Here is a 17,995-nt window from a genome sequence, read left to right as displayed (position 1 = left end):
CATGGAAGTGGATTCCTTCATGAAACAGAAGGGAAGCAAGAAAAGATGAAGCTCAGTGTAAACCACTGTGTTCAAGTGCTTGCACTATTTTCCAGCACCATCATTTATTTTATAAAGCTATATGCAATGTTCCTGTATTAAAATATAGTCTACTTGACAGATTGCCTGCTGCCCTACATTCAGCACAGAGTTACCTGCATGATGACAGTGCAGAAGTATGGAATATGAAATACTACTCGTAGTTCTCAGGGCTCTATAAACCACTTGAACATCTAGAATTCAACTGTCTGGCTGTTTACACCTTGCATACAAAGCCATTAACAACCACCCTCACCCAAAATACTGCACAACCTGATAGCACCATATTCCTGAAACTATCACTGTAGGAATACTCTCTTCCTGTCATCACTAAAAAGACTGCAAGTAAAAGGCATCATTTTTTAAGTAGGTTAGTGTCTTTTCATTCTCCTTTTTTAATTTTATGAATAGTTTAGTATGCCAGTGCACACAAGCTAAGAAGTACTTCTTATTATTTTTTCCCAATAGTCCATCATTAACATTCTGTTGTATCAGAGAAAATTAGCACCTATCGCTTACATAATTTCAAGCAGCATTGTTAAGAGTGGAATTTGCATGCATGATATGGTGTATAGGCTAACACAAGTCCATTTGCTAAGTCCACGTGGTAAAATGGATGAATAAATAATTGAATGCTTAGCTCCAAATATATAATTATTCTTAGAAAAAAAATTAGAGCACGAGTCTGTGAAATACATATAATAATACTCATCTACAGCTAAACACCCAAGACAAAAAATGTCCTTTCAGAAATGGAATGATATAGTTGGATTCCTAAAATGCTTATAAGAAACTTGCATAAATGCCCAAGTTTTGAAAGTACAGAACTATTGCACTTCTTCCCCACAGGCATTAGCTTTAAATTAAAAAAGCTGTTCCAGCCTAATCAAGAAGAGGCTTATCAGAGAACTTGTGCAGAGCATGCAAAAGGTTTGTAAACCTCCAAACCACAGTTTGGATTGTTCCTGTTCAAAACCCTTCCAGCTCGGTTTTCCAGCCCTGCTCCCACACACGGCATCGTTCAGGCGTCCCTGGGAAAGCAACGTTACCTTTTTTAACACCACCCCTCACCCTGCTCTGGAACCAGCCTGGCTGCTGTGACAGTGTGGGAATTGTTTGCCATCTGTCCCTTCCACCACACAGGAGCACATCAGTTTTATGCAGGTTTTGCAACAGCGAGTTCCAAACTTTGGGTTCAGTCCTCCTCTGTCCTAGAGAGCAGCACAAACTGATTTCCAGAGGAAGTAAAATAAACAGGCAGGGTACAAATGAGGGAAATATGCTCTAGTTCTTCTGCCTGGTAGCCCAAAATGAATGCAAATACACCATGAATGGCAAATGAGTAGGGAAAATGTCACTATTCTGGGTATGGTTTTCTGCAAGAATCAAGAATTAAAGGCAAATGAAATGAGATGTAAAAATCTGCTACAAATGCCTTAATGCTGAAAGTAATGATAACTTTTCTGGAAAAAGTGCAAAATGTTAAATTATAATAATAAAAAAATATTCAAAATATTTACCAGAATATTCAGTAACATGCAAATGGGAATGCCTTTTCTTGGCATCTTGCAAGAACAGTCCGAAAGTTTCAAAGAAGCAATTTTCTTCAAAATCACCATTACATACTTTTTCTGTAATATGGACATCACATTGTGTTTTAAAATAATGTCTCTGTCTTTCTATTGCAGAAACTATTCCCATTTTGGCATTTTTCTCACCCTGTGACTTGTCAGCCTACGTTCTGAATCTCTAGAATAAATTTCTAAACCATAACCTTTCCACATTTATTTTCTGAGGCATTTATGTAGCCCTTTTGAGTTTCTTCAGACATTCTTTTCCAGGCGAGAGGCACTGAGTAGTTTCATTAAACAGAAAAACCTACTGCCTAAAGCAGTAATTCCACTACAACTTTTTGCCCTTATTACTGGTCCTCTGGCATTACTATTGAAGAAAATCTGTAGATGGAGCTTTTAAAAAGTTATGATTTAATAAATCAGGGAAAAAAATCTCTTAGTAAGACTAGAAGGATGCAGGTGTCACTTCTGCCTTTAAGAAGAGCAAGAATACATTTTTTTTAAATGGAGAGGATGGTCAAACAGGTTGCCCTGAGGAGTTCCCACTAATGGAAAGATCAGCATGTACTACAGAAGCTGCATTACAGCCTTCCCAAATTCACTCCAGTCAAATTGTTTAGGCATCTACTGAGCTCCAAGCAAGCACCACCATCATCCATGTTTCCTGAACATGACTGCATCCTAGGAACCTTGCTCTGACTGCTGTTGCTGAGCAGGTGAGAAATCTTAGACTTCCCAACACCTCAAAACCTGAATTCTGATCTAACTCTCCATGTCTCTTACTACGTTATGTCTTACTTCTACTTCCTTGGCCCTGCCTTGCCAGACCTCTGGCTTATCCTGGGGACAATGTGGATGATGATCTAGGACTAATCAGGACTGAAGTCAAAAGGACTCTTGTCCTTGAAGTCCACATTCATATGCTACTGAGAACAAAGTACACAAAGGTTACAGAGATTTAAAGAAGAAAGGGAGAAAGGGAGAAGAGAAAAAGTCAATGCATGAGGCAGGTGCCCTGAAGAACTGGCATCTCCTTTGCCATGGGCTTACTTTATAATAATAAGGAAGAAAAAATACTAACTTTCTTCCCTGTTTCCTGAATAGCCAACTTTTGATCCAAAGTCTGATTTGCAGTGGTTCAAGTGACCATAGCTGTAAGTAAAATCAATGGAAACTGCACTTTGGACATCCTAAGAGCTATAAATTGCCAAGTACTTAGACCCTAAGGTCCTAAATATCATAAATCATGAATCTCAAATCAGTGGGTATGTCTGAGCTTAATCTGTGCCTTATCTCCTCAACTGTAAAATAGGGGTAATAACCACTCATCTCATAGATTAAACAATGCTTGTGAAGCACTTAGGTATTAGTGGAAGCACCACAAAAAAGCTTTGTAAGAAATTAGTAATTATGTATTCTGAGCAAGAGATGAATAGTAATCAGCAATGAAGGCACAGGACCATACATGGGGCAACGAAAAGAATATAAGAGATTGAATAGCTGCTCATTAATTGAACACCATCCAATCTCTTCAATGAACAAGGCAGAGGTGTAATAGAAAAAACTGTATGGGACTGCGTTATTAAGGCTGAATTAGGAATCATTACATGCAGTGCAGATGAACAAAGACACAGGCCACTAACATTCATTACTTTCATACTTGGTGACAATTTCAGAAACTTGATTTTTTTCCCCTACCCAATATATTTTAAAAATAGCAAACTTAAAACCAACCAGCTCAAACCCCCTGAAACCCACCACTGCACCTAATACAAGAAACCACCGAGGAGCAGTAACTCCAAACTGCTTGTTTCTACTTGCTCTTAGCATAGACAAGGTACATACACAAGCCAAACATCATCATCACTCTTGAAACAGGTGGGAACGGACTGACTAACTCATGTTCCCTATTTTAGGGCCCTGGAATTGGCAACTCAACAGTGAGAAATGGCACCAAATAATTTTGTAGGTTAAAAATAGGTAATATATTTTTGGTCTAACAAAATTTTTTTTTCCTTAAACAATAAGGACCTGTGGGCTTCAATGCTGACCATGGGCCATCATTGTTTCTAAAAAACCTGACAAAACTGCCTCTTTCGAAGTCTAGACTTGAAATCTAACAGAGACACTCCCAAACTTCAACAACCTAAAACTGTGCTCCAAAAAAAGGATGAAATCCTGGCTTCATATAAGGCAATGGGAGATTTGCCATTACCTTTCCCACTCTATTTATATCCAAGATGCTAGCAGATGCCTTGTTCCCTCTGTCTACAACAGACAGATCTGTATGTACATTTTCTCTCACATTTTTATTCTTTTTTTTTGTCTGAAGACTGTTTTCCCATCCCCTTATTTAAAATGGGATTAGGAGGCACAAAAAAGATGCTTTGTTTCTAGCCTTATATATTTATTTCTCAGTTTTATCTATTAAGAATTACTTTCAGCCACAACACTGCAAAATTCCTTATCTGTAACACTGGAGTGCTGAAGGCCCCTTGCAGGATTATCCCCTTTTGGCTTTTAACTACTTATCCTGAGACTTGAAGAGCCTTTTCAGGTTTGAAAAAGTTTCAGGAACTTAAGGGTTGTAGAAGGGAAGTGCTATTTGGTCCTGAAAGTGAAAATTTTAACATTGCTTCTACAGGCTGCCGAGACAGGCAGATAACAGCATTTCATAAAGTAATATGTTTTAAGAAGCACTACCATAGCTGTAAGGAGCTAAAGCATCTGATTAAGGATGTTTTATGGTATTTTATATGTTTTATGCTGTTAGATACAGATCTTGTAGATATATTTCTGCCCAACTGCAATTTCCAATTTAAATGTCCACTCATACTTTATTTATCCCTTTAGTTGTATTGTATCAGGCATTACAAAACAAAACAAAAAAACCCCATCAGAAAAACCTGATGGGGCCTAGGGGGGTACCTACAGAGCCTTAGCTGGGTAGGATGGAGTTCTTTCAAAAGGACTCCACTCCCTTGAGCTTTTTTAACTCAAAATGAGAAAAGTCATAGCAGGAGACAAACATTAATTGGCTAGCACAAATACAAAGCAATTCTGGCTTATGCAAGATCTAAGCACTTTATATCCATTTCTAAAAACTGAAGTTCTGTACTCCTGTGAAGATCTAGTCATTCACCATCATTACAAATGGAATATTCTAAAAACGTATTAGCTAGTCCACCCTCTCTATTACTCACACTTCCTCCATTTTCAGAGTCAGTTGAAGTCTCCAGTCTCACCAGGATACAGCATTAACCAAAAGAGACCTCTTTGGCTTATCCTGTACTTCCACAGAGAACTAAATTATATCATTGGCTACTTCTCTTACTTGAAATTTCAAAGTAGGCACTTAAATCCTTCTTACTCTTGGAAAGGAAAATGCCCCCACAAAAGTCTCTCTTTTTTGGTTGTTTAAAGCATTCTCAAAATAGCAAACTAACTAATAGGACTTTTACCAATTTACTCTTATTTCAGTACAGCTCTTAGTTCAAAATAAATTCTCCTCCCTCTCGGTTGTCTATTCCTCAACTGAAATATTTATAGACAGCAATCATGTCCTAACTCAGATTCTTTTTGGGTAAGCTAAAAAAAGCTAAAAGCATTCAGTCACCTGACATAAGATAAATTTTTATTTCCCAGATAATTTCAAAAGCTCTCCTCATGTGTTTACCTGACTCTGAATCAAGCTGTCTTTAACATGCTGGTGACCAGAAGTATACTCAACACTCCACATAAACATTCCCAGCATCACTTATACCACGACAGTGTGAATACTTCCCTGATGGCTTGAAATACTTGGTGCATCTGAATTTTGCACATCCATTTTGTGCAGCTACACTATGCAAGTGGCTCAGCCAACTTGGGACTGCTACCTAGAAGATGAATTTCCCAGGAAGCACCCTATCTTTCCTATAAGAAAAGAGATCCATTCCTTTTTAAGGAAAAGGCAGTTGACATATTCAAGGAAACACTAAACTAATGGCTGTAGCATTGGAACATTTGTTAGCCAAGTATTTGTGGCTACTTTAAATCAGCATGCACTGAGAGGACGACCCCCCCCTCTCAGAAGACTCTGACCTGCTGGGATGCTACCCTGTGATGTGTTAAAAAAGAAAACAACAACAAATTACTGTAACTGAGTTCCCTATCACATAATATAAATGCCAAATTTCCCCTGCTCTTCACAGGATGTAGAAAGTAAGCATGTAAAAGACTGTATGGTGCTTGAATTTGTGGCAATGAAAGGCTTCTGCCCAAGATAAACCAACCTTACCACTGCATCCATGCTCCATTTACTGGGAATCTGTGCTTGTGCAGGCTGGCTATCACCCACTCAGCATATTATTTTACAGGTGAAGCAGGCTAGAAATTAAAATTCATAAAACAAAGAACAAAAGACAAATGGCAGAGTGCAGGAGAAGAATAGTTGCATGCAGCCCTGTGCGTGCGTTTTTCAAGGCTAGACAGCTGCCTGTATTTAAATTCTCATACTCATCCATCCCTCTCCACAGCAACACCAGCTCACACAGTAAATAAGTTACCCTCAAAAAAACTGCAAATGTTGGGAAGTCTTGGGGGAGGGAAGAAATTATTAACGCTTTTGGAAAGGAATGAATGCAGATTTTCAGCTTCCTTGATATAAAATATTTTTTCTATCATTTTCACAGCTATTAACCAACTTATGTTCTTTGTGGCACTGCAGCTGCTAAACCCACTCATTCTGTGCTTGTTTTCAAAGCAAGGCACTCCGTCACCTTGGTGGTTCCCAAATCTCCCCCCTCCCATCTGAAATGCTACCACATTATGCCTGGTCCCCTGGTGCTCCACTTCACATTCACCTGAATGCATCCAGCATTTTTTACTGAACACTGGGCAGTGTTTTCCATGCAGGCCACGTATTCCAAAGACCCACAAGGAAAGATTTCCCTCACGTTTCACCTCTCCCCAGCTTTAAAATATTCAGTTGCAATGTATGTTAGATTCTTTATTCTTTCCTTTTTTTTTTTCTTGTGCCTCAACTCTTGCTGCTTGGGGGTTTTTTTACTCCTTTTTGGGGTCCCATTGCAAATTTTTTTAGCACCTTCCTCCTACCAGTCTCCTCAACTCCGAGCCCTTAGTAACTAAAGCCAGCCTGGAGAAGGAACCATTTCACAGAGCAATACTGCCTGCCAGAGCTAAACCCAGGAAAAGTCCTTTTCATATATCTATGGAAGGCTGGTGGCAGCTTCAAACCTATAATGACTTAATTATTTAAATTTTATTTTGCACCTATTAACCATAGCATATCAAGTAAGAGTAGCAGCTGCTACATGAATTTGACCAGCTCACTTGCCCTCAGCAGATCACCCATCTGCTTGCTCTTCACCTAATATTTCTGTTTGATAGGTTGTAAAACAGATTCTTGCAACAGGTCAGGAACAGAGTCAACTTCAAATCCCACATAAAAATTTCTATGAAAACATATGGACATCTATACTGAGTGATGTCAAATTTAGAGAGGCCACAGACCTTAGGAAAGTGGATAAAAGGAAAATTGCAGCCTGTTATGGAAAAACACTGACTCCATTACAGTGAATGAACAGAAGAGTGGAGAGTGAAGAACTGTATGTATAATTAATTATAGTAATACAGACCTACAAAATTCATGGCTGCACACACTGCAAAATGGTGTACAAAATGCCTGTTATGTGCCAATTTCCGTTTCATACAGCATAAATTGCCTTTTAAAATTATCAATACAGTGAACTTCCCTGTTCACCAGTAGCATTCTATAAAAAGTTATACTAATTAGGCAAATTATTCAAGAGTTATGTATGTTAGCATTTCTCATACCTTGATAGGTTTTCCACTTCAACTGAAATGAAAACAAAACCAAAAAACAAGGGAGAGGCTTTAGTTTATCTTCTATTAGGGCCTATAAAGCCTTGGAAAGTTCTTTAACTTAGAGTGCATAGGAAAAGCACCAGTTTCTGAAAAAACAGGTAGGATTTCTTTGTTCTTATGCTGCTTACTTAGGGGCACAGCAAGTTTGCAACATCCAGGAGGTATCAAATCGGACTGAAAAGTTTCCTTCAGCCAAATTATCCCTGCACTCAAAACTGACTAAAGTTTAGGTGAGGAAAAAACCCCACAACCCTAGGAACTTCCCTTGTTGTGCCTGTGTTTTTACTTCAGAGCTGAAGAGTAATCTATTTTTTTAACTTAAAATTGAAAAACTAGTTTTAAGGTTAACCTTTTGGAACAGAAATCAAGAGCAGAATCTGATTTTTACTGAATTATTCCATCTTTGTATTTTAAAAAAAGGACAAGCTTCCCTATAACTGATCCAATATAGTTTTTTAATGCTCCCATTTTAAGTACCTTAAAATCCCCAAGCAAATATGCAAAATAATTTAAAGAAAATGGTCATTTTTGCTGTAGTCTTTAGCACCATATGGAGATGAAAAAAATGCCTTCCTTTCTTATTGCTTCCAAGCCAAAGGAAGAATAAAAGATTAGCAACTTACGAAACAATATAAATTTTGATTTAGGAGAGATTACCTCATACTTGTCTGGAACTTGAACAAATGAAGACTGAAAATGCAAAGCATAGGCAAGAACAGCTGTGATTTCTGACTTCAAGCCTGTTACTCTCCTTAGAGAAAGCTGCTTCAGTGGAAAAAGAGAAGACAAGCCTGGCCAGGTGCTTTAGGTTCCCTCACAGTACAGCGTATTTTCAGCATATGACTCTATTTTGATCATAAATACAAGTTCAAATTAACTTTAGGACTGGCCATATCTGTGATTGAGAAAAAAAGCCATAGAATAAAATTAACCTATGTAAAAATGTATTCTAAATATATATACCTTAACTTTTGCAGTGACACCATTTACCAACACTTTCACAGTCCAAAGATTTTTAGTGTTTGCAAGGCAGATCAAATTTATGTTAATGACAAAATCACGTTTCTTCATACCAGTCTCCTGTTCATCAGTCAGTCATCAAAAGACCTGTGCCTACTTGATACTAAAACTAGTACTTGGATAATTTAGAGCCTTGGATTTAATGCCATCTGAAATTACTTTTGAAATTTTACCAATAGACCCATTTTAATACTTTTTTTGGTCTACAGCCCTCCTCCTAAATCCATCAGACATTTCCTCAAATTTCCAAGATACAATTAACTGGGAATACAATTACCAGATTTACATTTTGAAATGCAAACTTTAGTCTTTTTGTTCTTCTTAAGTTTCTTGGGTTTAAATTCCCATACAGTTGTTATTTTCTGCTATAATCTCTCTGGGTTTGTAGGATTTCAGAGGAGCCTGAAGGAATTGGCAGTCAGTGGCTGTTCATGGTGTGCTGACAATGTTAGCAATTCCAGCTGGGACCCAAAAAGCTGGGTAGTGTGCAGAGTTCTCCCTCTCCAAATCCCTCTTTTCTCTGTTTCCATGCTTGTTGACCCAATTTGTCTCCCCACTTCACAGGCTGACAGAGAGGCTGAGTTGGAGGAGACCTGTTAAAGGTCCTTGCAAAGAGAAGGGACATCATCAACTGATGAATGTTTAGAGGAACATGAAAGAAATGGGTGTGTCCCTGTGCTACAAATATTTAATTGTTTCAATTATTTCAAAGAGGAAACCTCAGGAAGGGGTGTTTTATTGGTCCTGTTCCCAGCTGAAAAATTTATGATGGCTCTACAAGAAACCTCTTGTTACAAAACTACCTATGAAAACTTTTATTTATATGGATTTTGCCAGGATGCTTGAAGCCAATATATGTGTGATATGTTTTGGTATGCCCTTTTGGGGCCAACACTCTACAATATATAAAAAAAAGTGCAAGCCAAGACAAAATTGCAGTGTCTGCCTAGCAACAATGCTACTGGTAGCATCAAGAGCTCAGCCATGTGCATACCAAGAAGTCTAAACAGTGTTTACATACACCTGGCAGGTACATGTATGTTATATAAAGACTCAAAAATGTATTTTAAACTAATTTAAAACATAAAAAAAATTTAGGGATGGCAGGGTAGCTTTCTCTCTTTTTTTTTTTTTTGCTTAACTTGCAAACTTTCAGTAATTACTGATCAGTTTTAATTACATTTAAAAAATGTCTTTCTATGCCTGATCAGAGAGTAATCCTTTCCTAATAATTTTGGCTTCTGAGGCTTGAAAACAGAATCTTGCTGCTCTGTTAACTCCTAAAGGGGTTTCTTAGTAATTTGTCATAAATTCCTGAAAATCTGGATGGGAACATCCATCATGCTAGGGAATGGTCAGCAAAAGAGATGTAAAGGTGGACAAATAGTACCTTGAAATTACAGTGATTCAAGACTGGAGAGGAAACTTTCCTGGGAGGCAGGAAAGGAGGCAGGAAGACAATAGAATGTACTGTCACTTCACACAGTATGTGCAGGTATATGGAAAACTTCACCATCACCACCACCCAACCAAAAAATATCTTCTTGTGATTCAGGGTTCAGCTCAGACCAGTATGCCTGAAGAGCCATCCATGATGTGGTGTGGAAGTACAGGAGGAAATCACTCAGCCAAAAAAGGAAGGTTTTCCAGTTCACATGCTATATCAAGCAACTAAATTCTCAAGAAGAAGTTGAAGAATGAGGACATCAAGGTCAGCTACTGCACAACTGTAAGTGAAGATGTTTTCAGCAAGGGGAAACCTTTTCCATGTCCTTATAACTTTGGGAAGTTAATTTCAATTAGATTGACACTTTTGATGATAGATAGATAAATAGATTGATAGACATTACATGAAGTCTTGACTTCAGTGACGCACAAGCCCTCCAGGTCTATTTAACAGAGCTAAATCCTTATTGCCATCAGAAGTAGATTTAATGATCACAGAAGAAATTAATCACACCTCACACTGCCTCACTCAGTGCACAAGCTGGACACCATATTAAGAACCTTTTTTTTTCCTTCTAGGGTTTTTTCATGAAGATAAATCAGTAAGTAGCTATCTCCTCCTTCATCTGTGGTTGTAAGAACATTTATTCATCAGCAAAGACTACCAAAAACCTATATGGTATTTATGCCCTTTGCATGCCAGGAACTCTTATTATTAGATATTAAAAACCTTTTATTCACTTGAAAAAGTTGCTTACAAAGTCTGTAAAGGTCACTCAACATTTTCTTTTCATGTTAATAACATAGAATTTTAGCAACAGCAGAAAACACATGGGAAAATTTATATATGCATATATATATTTCTTTAAAAAAAACCAAAGAATAGATTTTGTCTTTGGTGTTGATATTTTTTGGCTTCTGTTTTTCTTACCTTCTACTGCTCTCTTGAAGAAAACTTTACAGCTGCCACATGTAACCACCCCATAATGACATCCAGATGCCTCATCTCCACACACCAAACACACTTTGGAAGGTCTTGAAGATCCAGTTGATACACTTCTCAATGAAGAGCTGGAGTGAAAACAATCAAACAAAACAGATATGAATATTTCAAATCGCACCAGCCATAATACAAAGTTCAATTAAGAATTTATAACAGGTATATTGCTCAAGGCACCTAACAATTAGGAAACCACAACACTTTCTGGCAGTGTCTAGCTGAATATACGAATTGCTTTAATTAGTAAGTGCAATATTTTTATTGTCTGTTTTAAATCACCCATAATATATCAATGTTAATGTGAGAAGTTACCACGAGGGCAGTGGAATTTATTGGTAGCAGATGATTAAAACTGAAAATAAAAAATAAACAAACTAACAAACCATTCTGGCAGCAACCTGGCAACTATAAATTTTCTTTCTGTTTCTTTGTTTGAAGCTTTCACAGCTAAGGAGTACCTGCAGAGGAAAGCTCTAAGGCCATTTGATGAAGTAGTGCAGCAAGGAGGTATGTACTCCCCTGTCTGTGCTCCTGCTTACCACAGCAGTAGTTCAGGAGCTTATTTCTGATATTCCTGCAATTTAGCAGCTTATTTCCCATGTAGTTTTGAAGCCTTGGTACATTCTGCAAGTGCAGAAGATCTTCCCACATGCCTGTAGGTGCCAGAAAAGCAGCACTGGAGGTTCAGACCATCCCCAAGTTTGGTAGAGTGATGCACCTTGCAAGCCTGCTTCAATCATCTACCTCTGTCTTAAACTACAGGGCACCTTTAGGAAACATTTTCCACTGTCAACTCTCAAGGACAATACCTTTCAAAAACAAGTCACATTTCCTGACCCTGTGAGTTTCCTCCCTCCCTTCTTCCCCCTGGAACTGGAAATGCCACCCTAATGCAATGGGCATGCTTGGAGAAACATGCCAGATCCTGAAGGAGACAAAAGCTTTGCATCCCTCCCATGTCTCCATGGGGCTGGAGAGAGTATCTCCTTCCACACAGCCTCTCTTCTCCAGGTAAACATGACCTCTTGCATTTCTTACATGTTATCTCTCTGAACGCTGCCAAACAACTCCAGAAACAACCCTGAAAGACTTCCCACCAGGAGGGAAATTATCAGGTAGTTCAAACTGCACGTCACAGGCTATTTGTCCATCAGCCACTGGGAAATGAAGTCCACAGGTAGTCCTAATTCAAATATAAGATAATGAGCTTGCTTAAGAAATCTCAAGTATGAACCCCTTGCCTTCTTCCAAATTTCTAACTTCCTTTAAAGAAGTATGCAGAGGCCAAGTGATTTATCTACGGGGCACAGCTCAAATGTCATTCCGAATGAGGGGCAACAGCTCCCCTGGCCTACAGCTTTACTGCAACATCAAATCTAAATGTCTACTTAAATGACAGTGTTCAGATGTTAATCAAAACGTTCCAAATAGTATTCATTCCTGCTCTTGTCTGCTCACTAGTCTGTTAGATTTACTAGTTTTAGTCCTCGTGCTATTTATACTCTCATTACATAACATCACACTACTTGATAATTGCTAGGTGATGGCATTAGCTCATCTGCTAAGAGAGAAAGCCTCACCAAATCCATGTTAAAATAAGTTCTGCGTGCTCCAGTCTCAGTCATACCTGCACACACTGCATTAATTTACCCTCAGGAAAAGTAACTTTTCCAGGATTTGCCAAGGCTGTGCTGGTATTCAGCTCTGATGTGTTAAGGCAAAGAAAAGGACTTTCTCCCTTCAGCACGTTCCATACTGCGTGAAAAAATTAGACCTCCCACTAAACAAAATTCTTCAAAATGTGTCTGCTTTCTGGAGAAAATGCCAATAACCTGGAAAACTCACCTTGAAAATTCTCCTTCTTTCATTGCAAACATCAGTATTTTGCCTGAGAAGGAAAATATTTCAATTCTGACATAAGACCAAAATGTCTCAGGGGATTTTTAATTTTGATGCCGCGTGTTCCCATTTCTTCATAGAACTGGCAAAAACTTTCCTAGTCTTTCTACTCTGAAAGAGGTCAGTGTATTTTTTTAATATCTAAAAAAGAGGTAATTTTATTAGAGAGCTTTTCCTGTACAGAAATGGAGGTTTCCAGGGTATCACAGCAGTGTGCATGACTTTTATTTTTATATATATACGCACGCACATGCTTCTCTATATATACATACTGCATATATATATATGTAATTATGTATTATTTTTAGTTGAAAATAAATTGTCATGTAGGATTTGCAGAAGGTGGGAGAACCTTTTTTTAGATACAAGCTACCCTACAAAATTGCACTTTCACAGAATTATTAGGTTAAAAAAAAGTCAGCAAAGACAAATTAAGACACCAGTTGATCCACAACTATTATTAAATGCCTACCTAAGACGCAATCTATAGCATATTTTATACAGTGCTCCTCTCTATTGAAGACTTGAGCACAACTGGAAGGTACAGCCTGAATACAAAGTATGTATTCAGCTACTCAGCCCCAGCATCACAGGTGGAAGCTTAACATTCTGGAATTATATCAAATTAACTCATTCTTTTATTCAGTTTAAAAGTGGAATATGTTAAAACACAGATGAGGCATCTTCATTCTTAACAGGAGCATCAAACATGGAATTGTTCTCAAATACTTTACTGAGAAGAAACATTGATATTTGCTGTTGTCAATCTCCTCCAAATTGTGCCACCTCTGTCTATGATTGCCTTCAATGAACAATGTTTGGCTTTTTAAAAAAAAAAATCTCTTATGTTCTCTTTCACCCGTGCTATACCAGAGTATTTGCCAATTCAAAATGCTGTTGTAATCCCCCACACAAAGGTAAAGTGGTGCAAATAATAAGAGGCTGAGCCCCAAAAATACACTCAAATCACAAGCTAAACCTCAGGATAACTCGTTCTCTCCATGGAAGCTTTTCTTTCCAAACAAGGCACACACAGATGGTTGTACCTTTTCCTCCTAAATCTCTCTCTTTTCGGGCTGTCAATCCCTTTCCTTAGTGACCATTGTGAAAAATATCTGACTGATGAGGAACCTACCCCTTGGCCTTTATTTCAAGGCCAGACATCCAGTGTGGATGACATACAAAGACACTTCATTTATTCATCACTTTCATTAAACCAATTCTTTTTATTAATCATTATAGCCCTTTATTCTACACTATGCATAGGCAGAAAAACTGCACTAAACCCTCCACACTGAAATTACTTCTCATGCTTGCTCCAAGTTAAATATTTCCCTTTGCATTAATTTTCCACATCAACATGCTGTAAATTTTTGGCCAGTAAAATGCCTAATGTAAACTGGCATGTGAGGAAAGTTATAGGCAGGTAACACTTAATAAGCAAAATATCAATGTTAAATTCAGTTGATTATAACAGAGGTATCTATATTAAATTAATTTTTGCTCCTTTTTTTTGAGCTAAGTTCTACTTTTTTTGCTCCAGATGAGAAGTTTAGTTACAATACTCCTAGTTACTTAAGTAGCAAGTCATTCTCTCTTCTGAAATATCCAAGAGTTGATCCATGTAAGAATGAATACCATAAAAAATATTAGAAACTTTACAACTGACTCCCTGGAAGATAATTAGCCTAGTGCCAAATATCTATTTTAATGACATGCTAAAGTTAATGGCATATGCGGGACACAGCAGGTTTCAATCTTAAAATTCAGATTGAGTGAAAACACTGTATTTACCCAAAACCAAATCAGAGTCTATACCCTATTGCTCTGATATTTAACATGGTTTTAAAAAAAAACTTTTACACACAGAGTGTTGTTGAAGCAGGACATTCCTTGTGGGTGGCAAGCTAGTTTCAATATAAACTCCCAACTGAAAACACCAGAAATGTGAAATAGTGCCAAAGAGCTGGCTACTCATTCCCATTTTCAGAAGCCAGTGGCTCCCATAGGTTGGTTAGGTGTTGTTGCTTCCATGCTTCTCTCATTTTTTCTAATACAATGACAAGAACAGGCAAACACACTCCCACACCCCTCTCATAAAACTCCACAGGATTCAAAGAGAGATCTACCAGAGCGTGCATATTTTATCCCAATGCTGTTACAGCCAAGGGCAGCACGGAGGGTCTAACAATGCCAAATGTATCTCCTAAATGATTTGTAAAACGGTTGCTTCGAAGGCTCCAGTAACATTTGTCACGTTGCAGGGTTTATGTGATTGAGAATAAGCCTGATTTATTATCCCTAACAGTGCAAATGCTGGCAGTTAAATGCTGACCTTGACTAGCCATTGCCATCAAGCTCATTTGTGTCTCTCAGAGTTGGCTTTAGTAATAGTTATATGGAGAATTAATTAGAAATAACAGATTTTGTAAAGAAGAGTCAATAAGCCCACAGATAATCCAGCATTTTAAAAGCTGATTATATAGGTTATTATGCTTTTCAAACCAGATGTCATACAGGAGCACAGTTTAAACAAATGATGCCTCTCTGATGATAAAATGAAGCACTCCAAAGAAGCATAAGCCACAATATGTATTCCAAAGTCATTTGTTCCAAACGCTTTTATTATTATGAGATCTAGATGAGTCCTTTTTAATTCCACATCATTGACTTTTCTTTTCAATACTGAAATTTTCTGGCAGTAAAACAAACAGAGGGAACTCAGATATGCCTCAATAAATAAAGGTATGCAAAAACAAAGGTAAAAAGAGTTTGAGATTATAGAATCATATTTTTACCACAAGAAGGAAAAAAAAGTAACTGTAAGAGGAAGAATAATCAGGATATTCAAGATGCAGAGGCTGCCAGCAGTTTACTTCTACCCTCTCACCTAATTTCTGAAGGGGTTATAATCTCCCTGGAGTCATCTCCTGCTGGGAACTAGCACCTAAAAACATGTCAGTCAACTCTGCACTTGGAGATATTGCAAATAACCTACCTGTGGCCCAGAACAAGAGCTGGGTATTCCACTTCTCTTAGCAGCTCTTCCAGTACCTTTTTTTCTCTAACTCCTTGTTCGCTCAGTAGTAGACAGCACAGAAACCATTTCCTCTTCACATTACCTCCATTATTTTTGCACACATCCACATAGTAACAATAATTTCACTGCCCAAGATAACACTATTACTCCTTTAGAAAATGACATACCAGCCAAAACCTGTCCGGTAGATTATTTATTAAACCAATTCACCCACAATGATGGCAGTCACGACCTCCTCCAATGCCATGTATCATCTCCCAGATTCTGCTCCATGCTGCCTGCTTTAATTGTCAATACTGATGTTTGACCAGCATCAGTTTGTGTTGTATAACCTGAATTTTTAAAGAGCATCACTGTAGGAAGGAACCCTGGCTTTCTCCTACAACAACTTGAATAAAGCAGATTAGCAGGCTGGAAAATGGTATTTCTTAAATGTCAGAGAATATAAACCAATCTTCTTGTCAGCAGACCAAGAAAGCAGAGAGAAGCGAAAAGGTGCAGAGATGAAATGGTCAGAATTTTGGAGGAGAAGGCAGTCACGTGGGACCCCCAGAACGCTGAGCTAAGGAAGACTTGCTGGAACCCAACCACCCCTGAGCCTCAGCAGCAAGACTCCCAGAGCAGGAGAGCAACATTTACCCTCTCTGAGGGTTTATTTTAAAGGAATTTAAAAAACAAAAACAAGCAAACAACAACCTTTAACAAAGAGATTTCAGTAGCTGTGATATTACGTTTAAATTAGTGGTCAGTCTCAATTAGTTATTTAGGGTTTTTTTTTAAAAGCACAGAGCTTTTGTATTCCAAGACAGAAGCCCTTCAATTCTTTGAACTTCAAACACTACAACCTTTTTTAATCTTAAGAAATGCTCAGTATGATGGAACATGTAGGAATTGAAAGGGAAGTGCATTTAGTTAAGAAAAAGCAAGCTGAGAGCCTGGATGGTGTTTTTCCTCAGCAGCCCCAGCTTTCCCTTGAAGTTACTTTATTTAGCAATGCCTAAGGGTCACACATCACACTTTCATACCTGGATCTTAATTATGATAACAAGCAAACTCTGACATGCACTAATAGAAAAGGCTCCAACCTTTTTTCCAAGCCCCACCAAATCTAAAAAGATGCACTTAGGTTTTAAAAAAAAGCATTTAAGTTCCAATGTTTATTCGGCAAATAGAATCTGATGTGCTCTGTGCTGCAGTCAAAGTGAACAGGTTCCTGTATTTAGCTTAACCTTAAGGCATATGTTGATTTTACAAAATGAAGCAAGTGTGCTATGCTCCTTCAGTTCCCATTTACCTTAGTGGATGCTGACAGGACTCAGCACTTTCCTCCATCCAGCTGTAAACCTTGACTTTTCCTTGACCTCCTCTACTGAAATATTTTGGTAGCAACTACAGTCGGCAATCCAAATTTTACCTCCAAATAATCGGCTGACTACAGAAAAATATAAACTTAAGCATCAACAAAAGTGTGTTTTGATGGACTGAAAGTGAGGAGCACTTACTTCCTAGGGAAATAAAACTAATTTTTACCCAGTGATTTAGTGATCAGAGAAGCAGAACATCCTCCTACTTCTCTTCTGCAATGCACTTTTCTCCTCTAACTGCTGTCACAACCTACCAAGACACAACTGCCCCAGGGAAATAAAATTTCCTTGCTCTGCAGGTTTTTCAGTACATAGATATAGTTATCTATTGAAATGGAATGGTTAACCTAAAAGGGGAGTTTCCTATCAGGATTAAGCCTTTGGGTTTGGAAGGCAGAGAACTCCAGTAAGCCTCACAGTGCATTTGCTCTAACTTTTCATATTTGGCCCACTTATAGAATTAGTGCAGTTTAAATGCATGCAATGCTGGTGTTTGTGCTGCTGATTATAAATTGCTATGTATAGCAAGATAAGGCAGGAACAGTTTATCTGGAAAATTATCTGGTTAATTATTGAAAGTCTGCTTAAGGGGGCAGGGAGTACATTTAACTCTTTCTTTTCCTTCACCTGCTCACCTGCCCTAACTAAGAGGAGACACACAGCCTGGAAGATCCAATTTTTCGTA

The 17,995-nt window shown here is 38.0% G+C and overlaps 1 protein-coding gene across 2 annotated transcripts in view; it reads right to left on the bottom strand.

Moving 5' to 3' along the window:
• NR3C2 (nuclear receptor subfamily 3 group C member 2) overlaps positions 1–17,995 on the bottom strand; it is a 189,184-nt gene that overhangs the window by 68,484 nt on the left and 102,705 nt on the right. For both annotated transcript variants that reach the window (XM_064416687.1, XM_064416685.1), the window contains one exon: positions 10,939–11,078. In XM_064416687.1, the coding sequence (XP_064272757.1) occupies positions 10,939–11,078 (140 nt within the window). The remainder of the gene's footprint in view (positions 1–10,938; positions 11,079–17,995) is intronic.

The sequence above is a fragment of the Passer domesticus genome, chromosome 4, assembly GCF_036417665.1.
Source record: "Passer domesticus isolate bPasDom1 chromosome 4, bPasDom1.hap1, whole genome shotgun sequence".
Classification (NCBI taxonomy): domain Eukaryota; kingdom Metazoa; phylum Chordata; class Aves; order Passeriformes; family Passeridae; genus Passer; species Passer domesticus.
The sequence above is the reverse complement of the archived record's forward strand: the minus strand, read 5'-3'. Positions and strand labels throughout refer to the sequence as shown.